Raw genomic sequence first — 25,289 nt, forward strand, 5'->3', positions numbered from 1 at the left:
TTTTTAAAAATTTTTTTGAGTTCTGAGTTCTCTTCCTCCCTCCTTCCTATCTCCCCTCATTGAGAAGGCATGCAATTTGATAGAGCTTATACATGGGCAGTCATACAGAACACATTTCCATGTTGGTCATGTTGTGAAAGAAAACAGACAAAAAACCCCAAGAAAAATAAAGAAAGTAAAGAAAAAGCATGCTTTGATCTGCATTCAGATGCCATCAGTTCTTTCTCTGGAGTTGGATGGCATTTTTTTTTATCACAAATATCTGAGAAATGTCTTGGATCATTATATTGCTGAGAATAGCTAAGTCATTCACAGTTGATCATCATACAATATTGCTGTTTCTGCATACAATGTTCTCCTGGATCTGCTCATTTCACTTTGTATCAGTTCATGTAAGTCTTTACAAGTTTTTCCCGGAACATCCTGCACATCATTTCTTATAGAACAATAGTATTCCATCACAATCATATACTTGTTCAGCCATTCTCCAATTGATGGACATCCCCTCAATTTCTAATTCTTTGCCACCAACAAAAGAGCTGCTATAAATATTGTTGAACATATAGGTCCTTTTCTTTTTCCTTTTTTATCCCTTTGGGACCAATTCATATTTTTATGTGAGGTTTAAGATATAGCAGTTTTAACTTTGTTGTCTTCTTCTGAGTTTGTGTTTTGATCTTTCCTGTCATCATAGTAACTTTCTATAGTCAGGATCTTTTTCTGCTGTTGCTTGTTTTTCCAGCCTACTTCTTGTCTTTTAACTCTATCCTAAAGTAGGGCTCTACTCATGGAATGGAGAGGGCACTGTCCCAAGCTTTGGGTTTTTTGTGCAACTGTTTCAGAGATAATTTTGGGGATGTGTAAATTTTTGGTTCTTCTAAGGTAGTAGGACTAGGGAGAGGTGTGTTTACTACACTCCTGATCTGTGACCACAAGCACTGTCTTCCACCCTGGAACTGTGACCAGAGTCCCCACTTCCCTGGAGCTACAATCTCTAGTCTGGTAGTGCTCCTTCTTAACCTGGGACTGAGACACGGGACTGTGGGCCAGATCCAAGTATGGGCAATGCAACACAGTCCTACCCCCAATGCCGGCAAAGGCACCCCTATAATATCCTTCTGACCAGTTGTCTGACCACCTTACCATCCGTGGAATGAGAGGTCTGGAAACTGCCACAGCTGCCACTGATTCAGTTGCCCCCAAGGCTGGTTTGCTAGGGCATCGTCTATCATGGTTCTGGACTATACGCCACACTCACCCTGGGGCAACAGAACTTCCTGCCAATCTTCTATGTTGTCTTGGGTTGGAAAATTGTTTCATCCTGTCCTTTTGTGGGTTCTCCCACTCCAGAATTTGTTTTGAGGCATTAAAGTCTTTTGGAGGAGTTATGAGGAGAGCTCAGGTGAGTCTCTGCCTTTTCTCCACCATCTTGGCACTACCCCACCCCAATTTAAAAAAAAATTTTAAAGAAATCGGGAGCCACTAAAGATTCTTGAGCAGGGGAGTGTGCTTTAAAAAGATCATTTTGACAGCTGTGTAGAGGATGTATTAGAGAAGGCATAGACTGGAATCATGGAGACTTATTAGGAACTTATTACGATGATGCAGGCTAGAACTTAAAAGAACCTGAACTAGGCTGGTGGCCAAGTGAGTAGAGAGAAGGGGTCTGCTGTGAGAAATATTGTGTAGGTAGACTCAATAAAACCTAATTTGATATGGAAGTGAGAAAGGGTGAAGAGTTGAAGGTGACTCCAAAATTGCAAATTGAGGTGACTGTTAGTCTAGGCCAGTGGCTAGCAAGACATTGCTCTGCCAAAACCATAGGGGCTGGCAAACTGTGCCAGTCCCTGCCACTCCCCTGCCATCCTGGTTTGCCCTTATTCATTACTCTGGGGTTGCCTGACTTCTCAATGAGAGAAGTAAGCTTTCTAATTCGCACATTCACTTTACTCTTCCTCCCTAGCTCACACCCTCTCAAGGAAAGTTGCAAATTCCAGGAATGTTACTTTGGGCTGTAGTCTAGGATTTCCTCCAGGAGTGGGGAAAGCAAGAGAGATACCCAATGTGTAAACATGAATCAGGAAAGGAATAGATCTTTCATTTCCACACAGGAAGGGGATGCTAAACACAGGGACATCATGTGGCATCATGTGCACTTCAGAGGGATAAACTTATTACTACTTCTACGATCATTTGGAAGGCTAATAGAATACTTAAGCCTCATTGGAACACAAATAGTGGTGGTGACTTTATATTTTACCTCTCTTCCCTGGCAGAGTTAGGTCAAATAGCCAAGTTTTCTCAGGGCCTCTCTCTGCTGTTGCCCATTACTTTGATAGACTCTGCTACTTCTTTCCAGTATTCTAAGACCCTTCAGGACCTTTCAGTAATCTGAAAGCTGATAAAAAAGAAAGGAAATTCACAAGAGAGGCAAAGGGGGTAGGGGAGGGGCAGGGCCTGGATGATACACCAAGATTCTACACTGGTAGAAATCTAGCTAGTTGAGTCTTTACTCTTCCCTCCTCAAAATCTCTCTCATTATTCCAGGGTAGAAAATCGCTTGCTGAAATAATATCTTGCTACCTGGAGAGCTAAATCTAAGAGCCAACTAGATGCTACCTCCTTCCTCCACCAGATGTGGAATCCAGCATCATCAGCTCTTCTAGTTTCAGTAACCCAACAACAATGCATCACCCGAAGCTGATTTGTGCAGTTTCTGTGAGGACCCCAGGTCAGGAAGAAAATATCACCATTGGCATAAGTTCCAAGGGGATAGGTAGATGTGGTGGATCTGTTACAGTGGAATAATGGGAAGTTTGGAGAAAGGCTGGGTTTAGGGGAAGATAATGAATTCCACTTTGGATATGTCAAGTTTGAAATACAGATGGAACATCCAAGTAGAGACACCCAGTGGGAGGGGGCTGCAGAAGATGTGAGGCCTAATGCTGAGGAGAGAGGCTGGGCCTGGATAAATAGATAAAGGAGTCATCTGCAGAGAGATGATAAATAAACATATGGGTGCTGATGAGATCACTGAGGAAGTATAGAGAGAGGAGACTGGATTATCTGAGGCACTTTTATTTTTTATTCTTTCAATCTATACAATAAACCAAAAAGCAAAATCTATTTTAGAGCAGACACAGACTTATTGTTGAAGGAAGATACAGAGCACAGTTTTGGAATGTAACTGCAATTAGGTGGCAGGGTGATGATTCATCAAAAGAAACTAAGGAGTAGCCAGACAGGTAGGAGGAGGACCAAGAGAGAGTAGTGTGCTGAAAATGAAGAGAGGAGAGAATATCTGGGAGGTTAGGGTTAAAATACAACAACGCGGTTATCAGGGATAAGAACTGAGAAAAGGCCACTGGACTTGACGATAAGAGATCATTAGTCACACCCTGCTAACTGGCAAAAATGACCAAAAAAAATGGCAACAGTCGATGTTGGAGGGAATGTAGAAGGATAGGCATGCAAACACACTGTTGGTAGAGCTGCAAAATGGTGTAACCATTTTGGAATTATGCAAAGTGACCAGAATGCCCATGCTCTTTGAACCAAAAATTGCATTACTGGGCTTATACCCCAAGGAAGCCCTTGATAAGAAAAAAAAGGAGTCCCCGTATGCTCCATAATATTTATGACAGCACTTTTTGTGATAGCTAAGAATTAGAAACAAAGTTGAGGGATTGCTAAACAAACTGTGGTATAACAATGTAATGGAATATTACTGTGTAGTAAAAAATGATGCATGTAATGAATACAGAGAAGTATGGAAAGATCTATATGAACTGATGCAGAGTAAGGTAAGCAGAGCCAAGAAAACAATATAAACAGTAACTATAACAATGTAAATGGAAAGAACAACTATACACCAAAAAATCAAAAGGAAATATAACAAAATTATAAAGATCAAGCAAAACTCAAACAAAGAAAGAAAGATAAGACGACTCTCCCAGCCTACCACTTTGTGGAGGTGGGAGGTACACAGGTGTTACACATTGCACATGTTTTCAGACTTCATCAATGTATTGATTAATTTGCTGACTGTTTTTCCTCTCTAACAATATACTATTTGTCATATGGGATGCCTCTCTGGGAAGGACAGCAGAAGGAGGAGTGATGCTGGGGATAACTATGGCAGTGCAAGAAACAGAAAAATATAAAAAAAATTTTTGTTTTAAAAAGAGAAGTCATTGGTAACTTTGGAGAGAGCAGTTTCAGCTAAAAAATGCAGTGATATTAAGAAGTCAGAGAAACAGAAATGCCTACTGGCTTAGATAGATGGTCTTCCTAAGGAGCATCCTCAGAGCAATGGATCAGATACTTCATGTCATATGTATACAATGTGAATGCCCTATTACTTAAATTATGGTAGTACTGTAGCAGTAGATAAAGGGCAGGGGTGGGAGGCAGGAAAACTGGGGTTCAAATATCATCCCAGACATTTACTAATTATGTAACCCTAAGCAATTTCTGTTATCTTAGGTCACTCTTTAGGACTCACCTACTAAGCCTTAGAGCGATTAGAACCTCTTGTATTTGCCCATTTTCTGTCACCTAATCTATATTTTGCCTTGGAATGATTCTCTAATTGGTTCTTATACACTATTTTGTCTCTCTAGCTAGGTGAAGGCAAATGTGTGTTTGTGTGTGTGTGTGTGTGTGTGTGTGTGTGTATGGGGGGTGGCTTCTCTTATATGACCCACAGCATCCCTCACATTGTGGTTTTACTGGTTAGTTGATGTCTATTGAGTAACAAGTTTCTCTTAAAGTCAAATAGGGACATCATACCTGTCCCAGTCTATTTCAAAGATATCATAAATCTAAGTTAAATAAGATATGTGAAAGCGTTTTGAAATATTTGGGAAAAATACTTATTTTTTAATGGAGCCATGATCTTGACTCTCCACACCTTCATAGGGTATAAGCCTATGTAATAGAATCTCCCCAAAGAACTTTTTAAGTTGTAGAAGAATTGCTGACTTATATTGGTGGAAGGAATTTCTTCATTGGTAGTGGTGCAGTGGATAGAATGCCAGGCCTAGAAGGCCTGGAGTCAGGAAGACTCATCTTCCTGAGTTCAAATCTGGCCTCAGACACTAACTAGCTGTATGACCCTGGGCAAGTCACTTAACCTTGTTTGCCTCAGCTTCCTCATCTGTAAAATGAGCTAGAGAAGGAAATGGCTAACCACTCCAGTATCTTTGCCAAGAAAACCTCCAAAATGGGGTCACAAAGAGTTAGATACAACTGAAAGGACTGAACAATAACAACAAAAAGTTCTCTACACCAATGAAATCACAGGTTTGGCAGGGAGGAAAACAAAACAAAACCTAGCATTCTCATAGGATAATCAGGAGTTAAGAGCTTGGTCTCAGCAGGTCAGATTTCCCTGTTGTCATCTCATCACACAGCACTTTCCCTGGGCTACCTTCAGAACTCTGAAAGCCTTAGTATTTTTGTACATGCCCTACATCAATTAGATGATCTGCCTTGAGATAAAGATCTTCTGCGTAGCAGAGCTATGGGGAAGGGACTGAAATTGGAGAAGAGGGCTAACAAAATGTCACAATAAACCTGTCTTCTGGATGCTTCCTCCTTAAGTAACTTCATGGACAGAAACATCCTTTTAAAGTAACAAAGGGTCATGCATACAGACAATGAGAGTGTGATGGGGATTTTTGCTTCATCCTAACATTCTATTCATTAGCGCCAAGATTTTATGGGGGATGGGAAGAGACAAGGAAGGAAAGAAGGCAAATTGTACCTAGTCACTGACTTAGGAAGGAGGCAAGAAGACCATTTAACAGTTTTGGGTTAGAGCTGGTTGAGGAGGTCATTTTGGAGAGAATGTTCTATCACCTGTTTCACATTTCTAAATGTTCCACTTCCAGCTTCCTGAATGAAGGCTGGTTGCACAGAGCACAACAGTTAGCTAAGTCACACAATTGTCTTCGACCTTGGGGGATGAAAAACAGCAGAGGAAATAGTGACTTCAGAGAGTTGAAGTTTATTTTGTGCAGGCACTATGGCACTTTAATCACTCAGTAGTCTTGCAGAACCTTCTGATCCCAAGGAGAGTACATATGCAGTGGAATTAGCCTAGGTAAGCATGAAAAGCATAAACAAAAGAATCTGGCTGGGGTGGCAATTGACGTGTTTCATGTGACGTTGTGAAATGGTCAGGGTCGCTTATCTTGGCTGAGTCAGAGTACGGCACCAGTAAAGCTAACCAAGGTCATGGGCTTAGTGCCCATGGTAAAGCCTTTGTATGGAGAAGCAGCACGGCAGAGTGAATAGAAAGATATCTTACAACCAGAAAGCCCTAGGTTCAGGTCCTACCTATGACAAATACTGGCTCTGTGACCTTGGAAAAGTTACTAGACCTCTTAATGCTCAAGGCTGCTCTCTAACACTATTCACAGGAGCACTGGCAAGAGCTTCCCCACCCAGGAGGTCCCTCTACTAGTAAAATCACAGGTCTGGTCCCTATCCCTATATGACATGTGCTTTGGGACAGATTGGGCGAGGACTCTCCCTTATCACCTTTGTTTCTTGGAATCCCCAGCTCCCTTCAAGGCTCAGCTCAAGTGCTTCTCCTGGAAGATGTCTTTCCCATCTTCTCTATCTGTTAGTGCTTTCTCCTTCCCCTCACAGCAAGCTTGCATTTATTTTGTGTGAATTTTATTTATCTGTGCAACTAGGTGGCACAGTGGGTACAGTGCTGGACTTGGAATCAGGAAGACCTGAGTTCAAATCTGACCTCTGACACTTATTGGCTGGGTGACCCTGGGCAGGTCATTTAAAAACAACAACAGTGGGCAACTAGGTGGCACAGTGGGTAGAGCACCGGCCCTAGGACTGGAGTTCAAATCCAGCCTCACACATAGCACTTACTAGCTGTGTGACCCTGGACAAGTCACTTAATCCTATTTGCCTCAGTTTCCCCACCAACAAAATGAGCTGAAGAAGGAAATGGCAACCCCCATCCAGAATCTTTGCCAAGAAAACCTCAAATGGGGTCATAAAGAGTTGGTCTTGACCAAAAAATAACTGAAGAGGTCCTACTACAATGTAATTTGGAGAATGAAATGAGATATCTGTACAGTGTTTAACACAGTGCCCAGCACATAGTAGGTATTCAATAGGAAAGGAAGTCCTTCTTCCTTCCTCCCTCCTTCCTCCCTCCTTCCTCCCTTCTTTTTTCCTTCCCCCCTCCCTCCTTTTCTTCTCCTTCCTTCCTTTCTTCCTATTATTCCCCTCCATTAGAATGTAATCTCCTTGAGAACAGGTCCCATTTCCTTTTTATCAATGTAGCCGCAGCATATAGCACAATGTCTGGCACATAGTACTTGCTTAATAAATGCTTGCTGAATGAATGAATGGGTAAGTGGATGACAACCTATCACTACTATTGGGAAAATAACTCAAAGGGGACACTTTGTTGATGATGCAGCAAGGTAATTCTTTTTGCATGTGAATGACAGCACATTGCCCCTCACTCCACCAAACCCCTCATGAGTTTCCCTCCTTTTTTTTCCACTGCAGTCATGGTAGGAAAAGAATGAGGGCTGGAGCTAAATGTAAGTTTCTGGGTGCAGGACACACACACACACACACAGACATATATCTGTACATTTAGTTTGGCTCATCATCCTGCTTTTTAGGAAAAACTAAACTATTCCCTCAGTTATAAGTCAGTCAGTCAATATTGAGTTCCCACCACCATGCTCAGAGAACTAAACAGTAAGCTACGAGGGACATAGAGAAGTCATTAGTCTCTGGTCTCAGGTATCTTTCATTTGGTTCTGTGGCCTTTTGCCTGGGAAGGGGGTATTTGCTTTTGGACTCAAGTTCTCTTAGCTCAAGGGTCAGCCTACTGTGGCCTGCCACCTGTTTTTATATGGCCCATCAGCTACGAATGGTATACAAATACAGGTGTGGGCCAGATTTGGCTCACAGATTGCAGTTTGTTGACTGCCATCTTGGTCCATGGAATCAAATATTTCAGTTTCTCTGTCAAAGAATAAAATTCTGAAAATATTATGTTAGTTTAATGCAGAAATTCATAACCTTTTTAGTGCTATAGACCCCTCCGGTAGTCTAGTGAAACCTACTTCTGGTACTACAATGACTACTCTCAGAACAATGATTTTTAAAATGCATAAAGTAAAATGTTTAAGATTAGAAAGGAAACTAATTATGCTGAAATATAGTTACCCCCATTTTTTTTTTAAAGTTCATAGATCTTAGTTTAATAATCCCTGGTTCAATGGAGCCAGTGACATTTAGATTGTGAACCTCTCAGTTGGGGCACTGGAAAGAGTGCTGAACTTGGAGTCAGGATGACTCATCTTTATGAGTTCATATCTGGCCTCAGATACTTAGTACCTGTATGAATCTGGGCAAGTCGCTTAACCCTGTTTGCCTCAGTTTCCTCATCTATAAAATGAGTTGGAGAAGGAGATAGCAAACCACTCTAGTATCTTTGCCAAGAAATGGGTCACGAAGAGTCAGACACAACTGAAAAATGTCAACAACAATCTTCACATTACTGATTGGGCCATGGTAGGAAAGAAGCAAGATTTCTTACTCCAGGAAAAGACCAAAACAAAGACTCCTGAGGCCACAGGATCTCACCATTGCTGAATTCTAAGAAAGGCAACTGGGCCATTCCAAGGTCATCCATGGAAGTCCTTCCAGGTGGGGGACAGGAGAAATCTGAAAACATCAAAGATGGCAGACTCAAAGAAAGCAATGCCTTCAAACTTGACTATGATTTTTGGAGAAGAGTGCATCCACGGAAAGATTTCCTGAGAGGAATCATGTTGAGAACGGTAACCTCTAAGAAAGTCCTTACTATAAATATCTATTGAAGATGGATTTATCATCCTAGCTGATATCTAGGCCAAATTAGCTGTAAGTTTACAGGATTATAGAATTTCTGCTTTCAAAGAGACTTTAGAAGTAATCCATTTTCATCTCCTCTTTTGAAAAAAGAGAAAACTTAAGGCACAGAGAGAGATTAGGTGACTTGCTGAAGGTCATACAGGTAGTGTCAGAATCAAACCTACAGGTCCTGATTTGAGCTCAGCAGCACTCTCCATTATACTATCCTACCTCTCAAAAATCATTCCCTCAAACCAGTTAGTGTCCTCTATCTTCCCTCTTTTTCATAATAATAGATATTTATAGAGTGCTTCAGGATTTGCAAAGTACTTTATATGTCTTATTTTATTTCAAATTCCAAATATGTGAGGTGGGCATTAAAGTGATTCCTCCCCCCCTTTTTACATTTCAGGAAACTGAGGCTCAGAGAGGTTAAGTGACTTGATCATGGCCAAACAACTAATAAAGTATCAGAGGCAGGATTAGAATCCAGGTCTTCCTGACTCACAAGTCTAGCATGAGAACTCCAATACCAGGATGCCTCCCTGTGTTTAGAAGAATGAGACTGCCTCAATCACACCAAGAGACAGTTTTAGTGTCATCTAGAAAAGCAAAATGATCCCAGAAGTTCTTTCCCACAGTGCTGGCACACAGAAGTGTTCCCAGTCAAGGTGTTTGGTGACCCATGCTACCACTGGGACAGCCCTAAGTCCTTGGACAGTAGATGGCTGTAGGTCAGCCTGTTACACAAATAAAGCAATAAAACATTATCGGTCACAGATGCTGCTTGCAATGCAATGTGGTATTTTAAAAACAAATTTTCCTTCAGCCCTAGCCTGGAGGAATTTTTTTTTCCCCTGGTGGTTCTTTTCTCTTGGTCAGTTTATGTAAGTGAAGCTAGGTTCCTCCCCTTTCATTCTGGCCAAAGTAATTATCAACAATCTCCCACCTCCTTCCCTCTGCTCCCCTTCCCCTATGAAATCAGAGGCTCTCACCTGGCGTCTCAGGATGGAGAATGTATTGCCATCTTCTGGGTGGCCTGATGAGCCCTACTTTTTGCTTGATGTTTTGGAAATGGTGAAGGCAGGTGGGAAGAAGGAAGGAAGAGAAAGAAAGAACAGAAAGAGGGAAAGGAAGGAGAGAAGGAAAGGGGAAGGGAAAGAAGGAAGAAAAGGAGGGAGGAAGGAAGAAATGGATGAAAGGAAAGGGAAAGAAAGAAGGGGAGGAAGGAAGGAATGGAAAGAAAGGAAGGGAAAGAAAGGAAAAGGAAAGAGGAAAAGAAAAGAAGAAAGGAAAGAAAATCCACCTATCCTAAATTGCAAGATGGGAAGGCTATCATTTGAGTTGAGTATACTTAGTTAAGTCTGTATCCCGTAGAATACAACAAGCTGCTTGAGGGTGGACACTAATTCTCTTTGGGTCTTTAAATCCCTAGTGAGAGGTAGTTTGGCTAGAGTGCTAAGTCTGGAGTTACGAAGACATGGGCTCAAATAAAACACCTGACACTTATTAACTAGGTGATCTTGGGAATGTCACATCATCTCGGCACTTAAGTCATGGTTGAGTTGTGATCAGGATGGAGAATGTTTTTGCCATCTTCTGGGTGGTCTGATGAGCCCTGCTTTTTGTTTGATGTTTTGGAAATGGTGAAGGCTTGGTTGAGTTGTGATCTGCATCAGTGAAGAGATTTTCTCTACAGGGATTTCCTCAAGCTGGCAAAATCATAGATCTTTCCATTGTCCCCAACACCTACACAGTGCCTTGCTTCATAAATTCTTAAATTCATAAGTTCATCCTTCATAAATGTCTGTTTAAATTGTATTATGGTAGATTTTTTTTAATACCCTCAATCCCCATTTCTCATTCACACTTGCTTCCTCCTCCAGTGCTGCCAAATGAGAGAAGCTTTCACCATGCTGCTAAAAGAAACAATTTGGATATCATGGAGCAGCTGGTTGAGGAGAAGGTTAACATTAATGCCATGAACAGTGTGAGTATAGACAATACGTATAGTAGAAAACAATTGAGAGTGGTGGCTGAGATAGACCAATTCTCTCAGCAGTCCTGGAACAAAGTTAACACCCTTGGAATTCCACCCTTACATTTACAATTGCCTTCTGGATCTCTCCACTAAGATGAACACCAAAACCTTTTGGTCTGAAACTGAACTCATAATATCTAAAACTGAATTCATCCCTTTCCCCCTACATCTGTTGTTTCTCCTAATTTCTTTCTGTTGATAGTACTATCACACTTCCCAATTACCTGGATCCATAAATCCAAGATGTATTTGATTCAGAAATTTTTAAATCTAGAAATGAAAAGGACCCCTCAGAGCCCACTTAGTCCAGCCCCCTTCATTTCACTGAAGATGAAACTGAAATCAAGGAGGTTAAATGATTTGGTCAGGGTCACATTGGTAGTAAGGATGGGAGTTGAGATTCGAACCCAGGTTCTCTGACTTCAGTGTCAGTATTCTTTTGACTGCCTCATGCTGTCTGCATTCCTTTATCTCCCATAACAAGTTAGTTGCCAAATCCCTGTCAATTATGCTCCACATCTCATCCACCTTCATCCAGATCATTTTGAATTACAGTCATACCTTCATAATTAGTGTTCTTACCTTTTGTATATCCTCTCCCCAATTTATGCTTCACATTACTGATAGAATAATGCTCTTAATCTGTTACTCTAATCACTCAAGAACTTTCAGTAGCTCCCAATTATATACTAAATAAAGTATAAAGCACTGACCTTGGCATTCAAGGTCCTCCACCATCTGGGTTCAACCATCATATCTCATTTACTCTACTTTGACATCCCAGTCAAACTATGCTTTGTGCATGTTCTCTTCGTCTCCAGCCCCCAAATACTTCCATGCTTTTGCTTACATCAGCCTTGCCTGGCGTGGACTACTCCCACCTTACATCCATCTATTGGTATCCCACCCCTTTCTTAGAAGCCCAGCTAGGGTACGACATCCTCCATGAAGCCTCTCCTCCCTCGGGGGAAAGGAATCACTCCTTCTTCAAACTTCTCAGAGCACACTAGACCTATCCTCTGCCCTGACCACCTCCTCCCTGCATCACAGGTTTGTCTATTGATGCTTCTTTCCATGTTAGAGATCAACCCCTGGGAAGCTGGGTCCATGTGGTAGTTCTCTTTATATTCCCTTGAACAAAGGGAAAGGTATTAGGTAAGATCCAATGGGTATAATTGTATACAATTGATATAATGGATACAAATAGGGAAGATACAATGTGGGTAGTAGAAAGTGAACTGGACTTAAAATCAAGTATCCTGAGTTTGAATCCCTACTCTGACATTTACTAGCCATCTAGCCATAAGACGAGCCCTTCTAGTTTTTTCTTTTTCTAAAATAGAGGCATTCGTATTTGCCCTAGAGGTAGGCAGAAACATGAACTTGTTAGACCTTCAAGAGATATATAAATGTCAGTTACTTCTATTCTATTAATAAAATTTGTTGGTTAAATTGAATTGAAAAGGTGAAATCAGAGGGCACTACCTCCCTGGATATGGGAGTTTATCTTATCTTTAGGCAAGGATGTAGGGTGTTTGCTTGCTTTTTAATTGTCTCTGCCTAACTTAATACATTGTGGGTATGTGGTAAGTCAACCGGGGAGATTAGGGACTTGGATTGCAGTCTGCTTATCATTTGGGCCTCTCAAATTCTGGAAAGTCAGAACATCCTTGGGTAGTTGATCTTAGTTCATTTCCTTCCATGGAATGTCATTTGTAGCGAGGTTCCTCCAAAGTTGAAATCTTTAGAAAAAATGACTTGTTCAATAGCATCGTTGTTGGATTGTTGTAAACCTTCCTGTCTGGACAGAAACCTTCTATTTTAGCTCTTATCTCTCTGGTGTCAGGTTTCAGGGAGATGAAGGGCAGCAGGAGATGGCTAAATGGGTCCATTGCTAGAAACGTGGGTTTCCTGTTTCCCTGGATTTCCTGTAGTTTTTCTTTACGGAAATCTCTGGATACCTCTAGTGATGTTTCTGAAAGTGGAACAGGAGCAGGGGAGAAAAAGGAGAGGGCCAGTTGCTTAGGATAGTCTGTGGGTGCATTTCAAGAGGTGTGTGTTGGTCTCTGTGTGCACACACACGTGTGGATATGTGTCAGTGTCACAGAAACTAAAATTAGAATACCAAATAGTTATTTGCTGCTGGCAACTCCCATAAAAATGGATAAGCTTCCTCCTCTACCCCCATGGAGGGTTCTTTTTTTTTTTTCATAGGGGAGGGACAGGATTTGTATTTTTATCAATGTGTGAGAACTCCTAGCATAGAAAACTCATTCTAAGGGATAGATAGATGGTGCAGTGGATAGAGCAACAGCCCTGAAGTCAGGAGGACCTGAGTTCAAATCCGACCTCAGATCAAGCACTTGACACTTACTAGTTGTGTGACCTTGGGCAAGTCACTTAACCCCAATTGCCTAAAAAAACAAACAACCCCGCCCCCTCATTCTATGTATGCAGATAAGCAACTTGTAAAACTCATGTGAAATCTTAGTGAGTTGCATGGGGTTATCAAGAAGATTAAGGAACTTGGCCATGGTCACACTGCCAGTATATGTCACAGGCATGCCTTGAACCAAGGTCTTCCTGACTCCAAGGCTATCTCTTTCTGGAGGTTTTTCTTTTTCTTTCTTTTTTTTCCTCCCTGGTCTGGATTTGTGATTTTCTGGATGTAAGGAACTCCCAGTTAGGAAGCCCCCTTTACCAATGCAGATCACCTGATGCCCTACAACAAAGTCTTAGAGAGCTGCCTGGCCCATGGAAGCATTAAGTGATTTTGCTCTGGGTCAAACAGCTGGTATAAGGCAGAATTAAACCGAGGTCTTTCTGACTCTAAGGCCTTATTTTCTGTCTACTATTGCCATGCTGCCTTTCATGTGGGTTCCTATGAGACATTAAAGTTAATAAGTAGGTACCCTTGGAGGTAGGTAGTTGGTGGTATTATTAAAAAAAAAAGTAGACTAAAATATTTGTTACAAATGCTTGCCTTAATTCCTTCCTCTTCCTCTCTCCCCTCTCCCCACCTTCCCCCCCACCCCCAAAGGTAGGGGGTAGGAGGGAGAAGGGAAAATAAGTGTAGGTTAGGGGAAAAAAAGAAAAAGAAAAAAGCATTATTTTTTTAAATGTGCAGAAGAAAATGGTAGGGAAGGAAGGCCAGAAAGAATCAGACAAGGAAGATAGCTTTGAAAGTTACATGTTACATAGACAGACATAGATGTGTGTGTATAAACACACATATATAATGAAGCAAGCAGCACATAATCAAAATTAAAAGTTTCGTGTATAATCCTCTTGTTCTATTATTCTTTATATAGAAATTCCTGTTTTATTTTGGTGTTTATAATAAGTTCACCTTTTTACAAAGTAGCCTAAACTCTGCTCTGTGAGGATATCTGAACACTTTTACATTTGTCAATCAACTGGGTAACAATGATCTAGCCTTATAATGTGCATTTTAGTATTGGCTTCCTATCATAATAGATTCCCACCTAAGTAACAGGAATAATGTATATTCTAGAGGAAATTTTTTTTTAAATAATAAGCTTTATAGGCAAACAAACTGAAGAGAGAGTAGTTAAAAAGGGTTGCCCAGGAAAATTTCTGGGTTAAGAATTTCTTAACCTCTATCAAGGATTTTGTGCTAACGAAAAGAAATAGCATCTGTTACAAGCTAACGTTTTTTTTTTTGTTGTATTACAAGAATGACTGGTTCTGCATTGGGTTTCAGCTCTTCCTATTAAATTTTATATTCCTTATGTTTCTGGCATACATCCCAGTGAGCTGTAAAGCTCTCCAATGTTATGTGAAACCTAATGCATTTTGAATTATGCTGGAAATAATTCATGGTACTTTCAAGGCAAACCAAAAGAGCAGAGCTGAATGATTTTAAAAATATTTTTTATTGATAGCTTTTGTTTTTCACATTACCACGATTTCTCCCAGTACCCCTTCCCTTGTCCCCTCCAGAGATCCGTCTCATAAAACAAATATTTTTAAAGAAAAAGAAAAAAGGAAAAAGGGGGAAGATTGAACTGAATATATGTGTTTTTAAAATTAAGATCTCAGAGCAAATGTTGAACATTCCAGAAATTTTAAAAAAATTTTTTAAAAAAGGGCAAACACTATTTTGATAAGATGATAACTAAAATTTTCATTTCCAGCTCTGTTTTTCAAAAAATGCATGTTTTTATTCCTTACCATAACAAATCTCCAATAAGCATTTTCTACAAACTGTGTTTACTTAGATGAAGCGCACAGCCCTGCATTTTGCTGTGGGTGGAAACCATTTATCAGCTGTAGATTTCCTTCTCAATCACAAGGCCAGGGTGGACATTGCTGATAAGGTAAGCTCATCTTCACCTAATAGAATTGTTTGAGACACTTCCTTTAAAACCAGTATAGTTGAAGAAGAAAAAGCTTCTGACTTTAAAGAAAAAGAAAAAGAGAGAGAATGTTTTTCCCCTAACAAATAATTAATAGTCTTTTCTATGGTGGTGGCTATATATGAGGCTTATTTGCAACATATACATGTAGATATTAAATGAGGCTATCCTTTATATGCAGAAATGACACTCCTAACCCATCACAGATTGAAGCAATGCTTTGGACTGTTTGTTCAGTGATGGCAATGAGTTCCACAAGTGACCCTTGGGATCAATAGCATGTATTTGCCAGAGAACAAATAGTATAGTTTATGGCTATTGAGCAGGCTGAAGCAAACTAGTTCACAGAGGGACTGAACCCATGACTTTGCTCTTGAGATAAAAATGTTCTAATCACCTGAGCTAATAAACCACAGACATGCCTACTTACATACACGTAATGCTTCCTGCTCACTTACCCTGCTTATCCTTCATATCACTGCTCTGTACCAGGTTTGTGTGGGGAAGGAGAGCTATGCTGTATAATGCTTATAAATTCATGGGATTGAGAACCGAAGGGATCTTTGCGACACAGTCTAACGCTTCATTTTACAGAGGAACAAATTGGTGCTCAGAGTGGCTTGCCCAAGGTGACATCAAGAGAAAGGAAAGTTTGAATATGAACCTATGTTCCCCACCTTAAGTGGAAATGATGGAGACTTTCCTGTGGAACAGTAGAAAGACAACTGGAGTTATCTCTGGAATTGACTCTGAAGTCAGAGTACCTGAAATCAAATTCTATCTCTGACAATTATGGATGTGTGATCATGGGCAAGTTGATTATCCTTTCTGGGCCTCAGTTTCCTCATCTGTAAAATAAGCACATGAGTCCTTCATGAGACTTCTGAGCTCTGTGCCAGCTTCACATTTATGATTCTCTGATGATGCTATAACATGGCCCTCCCCTGGAACAGTGGGGATGTGGGGACTGACACTAACTTGCAGAGAAGAGCAGTATGAAATTATAGCCAATTTCATTGTTCTGCGTAGCTCAGTTTGTTTACCAACTGTAGTATAGACCAATCCATGGGCTAGTCATGAAGATTTCTCTTGGTTTTACTCCTTCTGTTTTACTCTTTTTTGGCCTTATTGTTTGTAACATTGCTGACAAAGAAATATCACTGAAATAATACTGAGGAAATAACCATTTTTGATATATGAATATTGGCCATACCCTCCATTTACGTGGAGGTGGATAACTGCATCGAAGGTTGGCATTAACCAAGGAGCAGACTCTACAGTACCAGGAAACACTTCTTGTTTATCACAATTTTCATAATCCTGTTCCCAGGAGGCTTTGCTAATGACTTTCAATGAGAATAGCCTGCTTTCCCTTTTTGGTGTTGGAAAATGTTGCAACTGCTGATCCAAGTCTTAATAGTATCTATATTTTTATAAGTAGATGAGGAGATTGGCCCAGTTCTACTACGTTAGTTAAATTCAGTACTGGTTTGTTTCAAACTGAATAGCCAATTATATTCCATCAATAATAGAGTAAACTTTCCCTGATTTGTTTTCTCTTTGGAGCTTTTTCAAAATATGTATTTATCTTTTCCTATAAATATAGTATATCCCTGGCAAGCATTATTGTATCATAAGTTAAAAGATAAAACATAATTCCTATCAAGTGAGATATAGAGCAATTTCCTATTTATCTTATTTTCCTGGCAAAAAAAGATGGCCAACTTTAGTACTTTTATCATTAATCTAATTACTCTTAGGGGCATGAGTGTATAAAAAGCTTAAGTAAAACGTATAGGTAGGTTACCATCATGGATGGTCTGTTCTGACAATTAATTATATGAGCGTTAAGCCCTATGTGACTTAGGCTCTGCAGTAGTCTCCTAATAAGTATCTCTACCTTTAGCCTCTCACCTCACAGCAATCCTCTTTTATCTATTCACATAAAACTGTACCTTGGTCCAGGCTCACCTTACCTTTCACCTGGACAATAAAACAGCCTCCTGTTTATAAACCTTCCTGTTTCCAATCTGTCCTCTCTGAAATCCATTCTCTGGGAATAGATACCAAAGCAATTTGACCGAGTCAACTTCCTTGCGCAAGAAATTGTAGGGGTCTCCTATTGCCTCTAGGATAAAATGCAGACTCTTCTGTTTCACATACAAGGCCATTTACAGTCTAACTCCAGCTTACCTTTCTAGCCTTGTTAGCTATGTATATACTTTATACATATTTATATGCACATACTACACACATATGAACAATGTACCATGCACTCAGCAATGTCTAACATCTTACTAATTCCTTGATGTAGATGGATTACATCAAGCTATATGATTCCACTGAAAAACAAATTTAAAATAGTTCCTTTATCATGTGGAATCTTTGTCCAAAGGTATCAAAATAAACATCTCAAAATGTTTTTAAAGGCATAACATTCTTAATGCATGCCAAGGAAAGAAAGAGATTGAAAGCTTTAAACTTGAACCAACAGATGAAGTTATGTGGTGGGACTAGGTTTCCCCTATTTCTTACTATAGGTATTAGTTTTCCCTAAAAGGTCTGCAGTGGATAAAGTGCCAGGCCTGGAGTCAGAAAGACCCAAGTTCAAATTTGGCCTCAAACACTTACTAGTTGTATGATCCTGGACATATAACTCAACCTTTGTTTGCCTCAATTTCCTCATCTGTAAAATGGGGATAATAATAGCACCTACTTCCCAGGATTATTGTGAGGATCAAATGAGATAATAATTATAAAGCACTTTGCATACTGACTATGCATAGTGATATATAAATATTAGCTATTATTTTTTATATAATATAGTATTACAATAGCTAACCCATGCTCTTCAGGCTCATGGATTTTATATCTCACTAAACAGCATGAAACTTGTTAAAGAGTTTCTTCTTGAGTTGATCATTACAATATTGCTGTTACTTTGTATAATGTTTTTCTGGTTCTGCTCGCTTCACTTTGCATTATAAGTCTTCTGAGGTTTTTCTGAAACCATTCTACTCATCATTTCCTATAGCACAATATTATTCCATCACAATTATACAACTTGTTCAGCCATTCCCCAGCTGATGGGCATCCTCTCAGGTTCCAGTTCATTGCCAACACAAAAAAGGGCTGCTACAAATATTTTTGTACATATAAGTCCTTTTCCTTTTTCTTTGATCTCTTTGGAATTTAGACCTAGCAGTGGTATTTCTGGATCAAAGAGTATGCACAGTTTTATAGCCCTTTGGGCATAGTTCTAAATTATTCTCTGGAATGGTTGGACCATAAATTAGGTTATTTTATTAAACATGGAAAGGAAGGGACAACTATAATAATGTAAATAGTCAATAAACATTTATTAATCATCTACTATGTGCCAGACACTATGCTAAACTCTGGGTATACGAAGAAGAGCCAAATGAGCAGAACCCAAGAGAACACTGTATACAGTAACAGCAATATTATTATTATTATTATTATTATTATTATTATTATTATTATTATTATTTTAGGCAATTGGGGTTAGGCGACTTGCCCAGGGTCACACAGCTAGTAAGTGCCAAGTGTTTGGTCTGAGGCTGAATTTGAACTCAGGTCCTCCTGACTTCCAGGCGGGTACTCTATCCACTGTGCCACCTAGCTGCCCCCGTAACAGCAATATCATTTTAAGAACAACTTTGAGTGAATAAGTCATTTTGACTGTTATAAATACCCAAATTAACTATAAAGAACATATGAAGAAAGATGCTATCTGCATCTAGAGAGAGAATTATAAATAAATGTGCAGAATAATTTTACGTATATACATACACACACACACATACTTATTTGTGTCTAATTGTAGCCATCTCTATGGTGGCAGGGGGAGAAAAACAGGAAGAAAAAGAAATTTACATGATAACTTTATTATGTGTTTAAAAAGAATAGCAAATAGTACATAATAGATTTATACTTTCATGTGCAATCAGCTTTTTTATTATACTATATTAATGGAAATGCTTGTTTTATTCCATAAATTAAAAATAAAATAAATAAATAAAGGGGGGGAAGGAGATACTCCGTGCTCTCAAGGAGATATAATTTAAAAAGGGAGGTAACACAAAAAAACTATCTACAAATCAGCTATATACAGGATAAAGGAAATAAACAAAAATGACACTAAAAGATAGCTGAGCTCAGATTACTTGCAATGAACAGTGTTGGTCCCAGAGAACAACTGATGAAATTCACTTCCTTCCTCTTGATAAAGAGGGGCTGAAGTACTGGTTCCAAAAATTGCATGGCTAGCAAATGTGCACATGTCATTTTGTTTAACTCTCTTTATTACAAAGGAGGGTTCAATGTAAGGGGTGAAACTATATCAAGAAATGACAATGATGTATAAAACAAAAGATCTCAAAAAAATGTTTCTTAAAAGGAAAGGAGCAAATGTAAGAGGCACCTCAAAGAAAGAAGATGCAAAAGAAAAAGACCTCATCATTTCAAGCCTAAAAAACAGGAGAATGGCAACGTCATCGATAGATAGGAAGAATAGCCTTATGAAGTGGGGGGAAAAAACCAGACACATAACTAGACAAAGAGACCTCATTGTCCTCCAAAAGAGACCTATTTAGGAGATGGTATTCCCATGAGCATTGATCCATCAGAGATTTTTTAAGTCTGTGAAGGCACATCGGCCCTTTCCATTAAGAACTCAGAATCACCTGGAATTCCAGAGCTGATGCTCCCTGAGCTGTATTAGCTTATGTCAGGGCTGCCCTTGAGGGAATTCACTTCATTCCCCCTATTATATCTACACGGGTGAAATCTGGTTAAAATTACCACCAAAGGCCAGCAGCCTTGAGGGGGAAATGAAAAAGCGCAAATGTCAGAGACGGTCAACATGTAAGCTGAGGAGCATGTCTGGCTTCTGTGGCAGCTTGGTAGGTAGCCTGGTGTCTCTATGTGCTGTTTGCATATATTTGAGCCTGGAAAGGGATCCTTTACATCTTTTCCCAGAAGCACTCCTCCACTGTCTGAACTAATGGCAATCCAAGCTTTCATTCATGCCAGTATGAGTTAGTCACTCTTCACTATAATTGCAGCATGTGGGGTACCATGAAATGAAGAATGCTCATATCTGCCTCTCATTGATTTTTTTTGGAAGCATGGCTTGACTGTCCTTCACCTTGCAGCCTGGTCTGGGAGTCTAGAAATCATGCTCATGTTAGTGAAAGCTGGAGCTGATCAGAAAGCCAAGAATCAGGTATGTCTGTTCCAGTTGGTCATACTTGTCAAATGAGCACCTGCCATAATGGTACTAGGAGCTTTGGATCCCTAATAAATGCCTCAATTTGATTTTCTTTAGGATGGGATGACTATTCTTCACTTTGCAGCTCAGAACAATAATGTGAGGATTGTGGAATATCTTATTCAGGATCTACATCTAAAAGACCTCAGTCAGCAGGATGAGGTATGTGTTTAGCTTCCCATGGACCTGATCCTGCTCTCTGTCCAACCAGAATCTGTTGGACGGCCACAAGTGGGCCTAAACCTCTGTGTTAGCAAAATCAGGACTGGGAACTGAAGGTTAAAAAAGGGTATGGTTGCCAGTGACTGCACTCTCTAGTATACCCATAGGTTGGGGTCCATTGCAGGAGGTCTGAGGGGGACAGAAGGGATAGCTCAGGGATTCTTAATCTTTTCTATGTCATGGACTTCTTTGCAGTCTGGTGATGTCTATGAACCCCTCCTCAGAATAATGTTTTTAAACGTATTAACATTAAACTGCATAAGTGTATATACATATACACACATATAATTACAAAGGAAAACAATTATGTTGAAATAAAGATGTCATTCTTTATCTAAGTTCACAGGTCCTCTGAAAATGTATCCATGGGCCCCTGGGAGGGGAGGGTCTGTGGATCCCAAGTTAACAACTCCTCCATGTCCTAGGTCTTCCTTCCCTGCTTTGTACCCTATATTCTGGTAATAATATCTAAACAAATAAGTGTGGCCAATATCTAAATAAGTAAAACTATATCAATTATAATTTTAAAGCTCAAAGCCTTGACTTAGTTTCCTTCTAGCAGAACTACATCTAGTTTTACAATTATAACTAGTTTTAACTAGTTTTTTGCAGCTAGAGTAAGCAGCATGAGAAGTGCCCACAAATCAACTTTTTAAGAACAATTCAATTGAGGGAACTGAGGGTAGGAGACAAAGCCCATAGACACTAGCTCCTGCTGGTTGAGCTCCTAGTACACAACAGGATCAGGTTAGGAGTGGGTGAAAAATTGGGGGCGGAAAAGGAATAGGGGAGCAAAGTACCTCACCTAGGGTACAAAAGCTAGGATAAAAGGTATAGTATCTGGTAGCTCCCTGTTTTAATTAATTATTCTTGCTGCCTTCTGTAGTTCTATTTGGCCTCATCTCATTACACGAAAAAATAAACACAGCCATTACATATGGCTAAGGAGGTCTCCCATCATGGAACTGGTGTGCTTTTTGCACAGAGTCTAGCAGTACCTTCATAGATATCAAGGAAGTCTAGGTAGTGAGCATTAATTAGTTCTGCTGGTGAAGCCTTCATTCTGAGCCTAATATACAGAACTGGTTTGGTGACCAGAAAAACCTTTGTCCCACTTTTCCTGTTTCTTCTTATAACAATCAGGAGCTCTCTTCTTTACCTGCCACTGGGGAATGAAAAAAGATTGGGGATTGACCATGAGCAATGCTGAACTTTTTTTTTTACCTCCTTGTTGGAGTCTTGCATAATTGAGGCTGGCTTGGAGATATGTCAGGGTAGAGAAATAACAATAAAATGTATTTGCCCCAGTTCCAGTCCTAGCACTATCACTTACCCAAGTTATTTATCCCGTCTGGGCCTCTGTTTCCTCATTTGTACAATAAATGGGTTAGACTTGATTGGGGTGGGGAATCTGTGCCCTTGAGGCCACATGTGGCCCTCTAGGTCCTCAAGTGCAGCCCTTTGACTGAATCCAAACTTCACAGAACAGATTCCCTTAATAAAAGAATTTGTTCTATAAAACTTGGACTTGGTCAAAAGGCCACACCCTAGGACCTAGAAGGCCACATGTGTGCTTGAGGCCACAGGTTCCCCACCCCTGGACTAGGTGCCTTCTGAGGTGTCTTCCGGCCTTAGGTCTGTGGTGCTGTGCAAGGCCTCCGGCTTCTCATAGCAGAAGTGAATTGCCCATCCCTGAGTACAGCTGGCTCTTACAACACTGTAGTTTGGTCCTTGCTCTCCTAGAGTCATGCTTTTATTAGCCAGCATCTGAGGTTTGTGAGCTGGGTTTGAGTACCTCTAATGCTGCTTTGAGTACAGTCTTCAGTTAATTTTATTATAGGTGTTTTGCCTTTGCTCAGCTTAAAAGAGATTGTGAAATCAGGAACATTTTGTTCATAAGCTTAATCAGATAGAAAGAGATGTCACCTTCACCCACATTCTACTGTAAACAGAAAATAATAGGAGGCAGGATATTTACCCAGGACTAGGAAGATAAAGATAAAGGTGTTTGCCTAGAGGGAGCTCCCCATGCTACAGATTAGACTCTGGTAGTTGGAGTCAGCACTTTAACAATAATAGAAACCTTCCCCTCCTGAAGAGTTTGGGTATGGGTAAGCAGTGATGTGAGAGTCTTGAAGTCCCTCCCAATTCTGTAATTCTCAGTTGTTTTACCAAGGGAGGACAGAGAAGGGGAGCGAATGTTTAGATGGGTGGACGATGGTATGTAGACATTCTGAATCAGTGTGCAAACTCCCTGCTAGTTCTACAAAAAGAAATGTACAAAAATATTTGAGGAAAGACATAAGGGAGGGCCTGAGGAGATGTCCATATAATTGCAGAGCATTTGCAAATGTTTATAAGGCTTTACAATCTTGGGTCAGATTCAGATAATGGGAGATTCAGCGGGCCCCAAAGAGGACAGATGTGTGAGGTCTTGGAGGAGAGGAGCCTTGTGGAGAGGGAAAACAATGAGCATAAAAACCTCTGAGAAGAAATTTGAGTTGTTTTATGGAACTGAGGTCAACAGTCAATATAGCAATCGATTGAAACAGAGGATTTTCCCAGTAAACGAGGGTGGGGGTGGGATGAAATTGTCAAGAACTGAAGTCCATTAGAGGAGAGAAAGGACTCTCTTCTAGAGTCTGTGAAAGAATTGTCTTGGAACAGAAGTTGAATAAGTTTAATGATGAATACATCTTGGAAGGAGATTTTAATATTTTTTAAAAGCTTAGGAATAGCACATAATTTAAAGCCCAGAAAGACTTCAGTCAGGGGAAAAGGCCAGATAGCTTGGTTAAGTGAAGGTAACTATAGCTTCAATTATACAAACAACATAAATTAAGAGAAACACTTTAACCCTAGTCAGAAAGGGCAGAGCTGACCCAAAGGGCCTCTCATCATAGTTGACCTGATTACATTTTATAGGTATTGTATTATGCTACAGACATCTTTCCCTTAGGTTGAAATACATACACACACCCTCCCATTCCACTGCCTCCCCTATATATGCATGCCTACTTTTGAAATTATAGGAGTGGAGTTAAAATACCAGCTCTATTACTTCCTCTAATATTTTTAGTCATTTTCAGTTGTTTCCAACTCTTTGTGACCCCACTTGGGGTTTTCTGGGCAAAGATACTAGAGTGGTTTGGCATTTCCTTCTCCAGTACATTTTACAGATGAGGAAACTGAGACAAACAGGGTTAAGTGACTTGTCAACAGTCATACATCTAGTGTTTCAGGTCAGATTTGAACTCAGGAAGATGAGTCTTCTAAGCCTGGCACTCTGTGTACTATGGCACCACATAGCCAACTTTGGGCAAGTCATTTAACCTTGAGCTGCACCTTCCTCATCTGCAGGAAGATGGGGCTGGACTAGGTGACTAAGGTTTTCTCCAGTTATTGAACCCAGACTATATTAACGTACAAACACATGCAAAGCACTGACACAGAATGCTCATTCCCCCACCCCCACTTCCCTTCTGCAAATCTCCTGCTTGTTTTTATAGCTAATTATTTTTTCCTTCTGTGGTGGTTCTATTTTGGATCCTTCAGCGTGGTGCAGAAGAGAGCTGGTGGTATCAGAATCAAAATAAGGCACTGTGGGAAGAAAGCTTGGTTTGAGAGAATGGTGCCTCCCCACAAATTCAGCCCATAGAAATTCTTAGGTTTGAAATATTGGATAATTCCTATGAGAAGAAAGTGACTGGTTTGGGTTTCAATGGCAACAGTGACTATTTACGTAATTGTTGCTAGATTTGATGGTTCACAGATCTGTAATGTATTTTTAAAAAGAGGAAAAAAAAAGCCCGAACAGGAAATCTCAGCCCTTCGGACTTCCAGACATAATGAAATCCCCTTATCTATAGTGCCCATAGAATTAAACTTAACAGGTCACTGAGCCGAAAAGGGATCAAGGAACATTCTCCCCAATTTCTGCAATTTATCCAATAGAAGAAAAAAAAGAATCAGATTTAGAGTGATAAGATTTAATGTTGGCAGGGACCACCCTCCTTTTACAGATAAAAACACTGAGACCTAGCTAGAGAGTTTAAATCATTGGCCCAAAGTCACTCCTGTAGTAAGCTATTTCTCCCCACCTCAGGTAACTTATATGTAAAAGAAGGGTTTGGATTGTCAATGAGACAGAACTGGCCTCTAACCTATAGGTAGCTGGAGGCAGAACAAAGCAGGCTAGAGAGAGGAGAGTCAGGAATCAAACAGAAGTTCAATGTCAAAGTGAGGGAAATGGCTGGTAAGCAAGGACACGTGTGCCAGAGCCCCACCCCTAATGGGTGGGACCTGAGGCAGTGTGGGGAGATTTTAATAATTATACCAATGGCTACTCATTGAGCCGTAGCCCTGACAATGAGGGATAACAGCAACAACGTGACAAGTTTGATTCATAGCAGGGCTTTATAACCAGAAACAACTCTGAGATTTTGCTGTGGCTCTGAGAGGGTGA

At 40.1% G+C, this 25,289-nt stretch overlaps 1 protein-coding gene across 1 annotated transcript in view; it reads left to right on the top strand.

Moving 5' to 3' along the window:
• The window catches only part of ANKDD1B (ankyrin repeat and death domain containing 1B), a 108,065-nt gene that overhangs the window by 1,660 nt on the left and 81,116 nt on the right, over positions 1–25,289 (top strand). The window contains 4 exon segments of the mRNA XM_078153160.1: positions 10,776–10,879; positions 15,172–15,270; positions 20,459–20,557; positions 20,660–20,764. Of these exon segments, the coding sequence (XP_078009286.1) occupies positions 10,776–10,879; positions 15,172–15,270; positions 20,459–20,557; positions 20,660–20,764 (407 nt within the window).

This window comes from Phascolarctos cinereus, unplaced genomic scaffold, assembly GCF_003287225.1.
Source record: "Phascolarctos cinereus isolate Bilbo 61053 unplaced genomic scaffold, phaCin_HiC Scaffold_4;HRSCAF=312, whole genome shotgun sequence".
NCBI classification, from domain to species: domain Eukaryota; kingdom Metazoa; phylum Chordata; class Mammalia; order Diprotodontia; family Phascolarctidae; genus Phascolarctos; species Phascolarctos cinereus.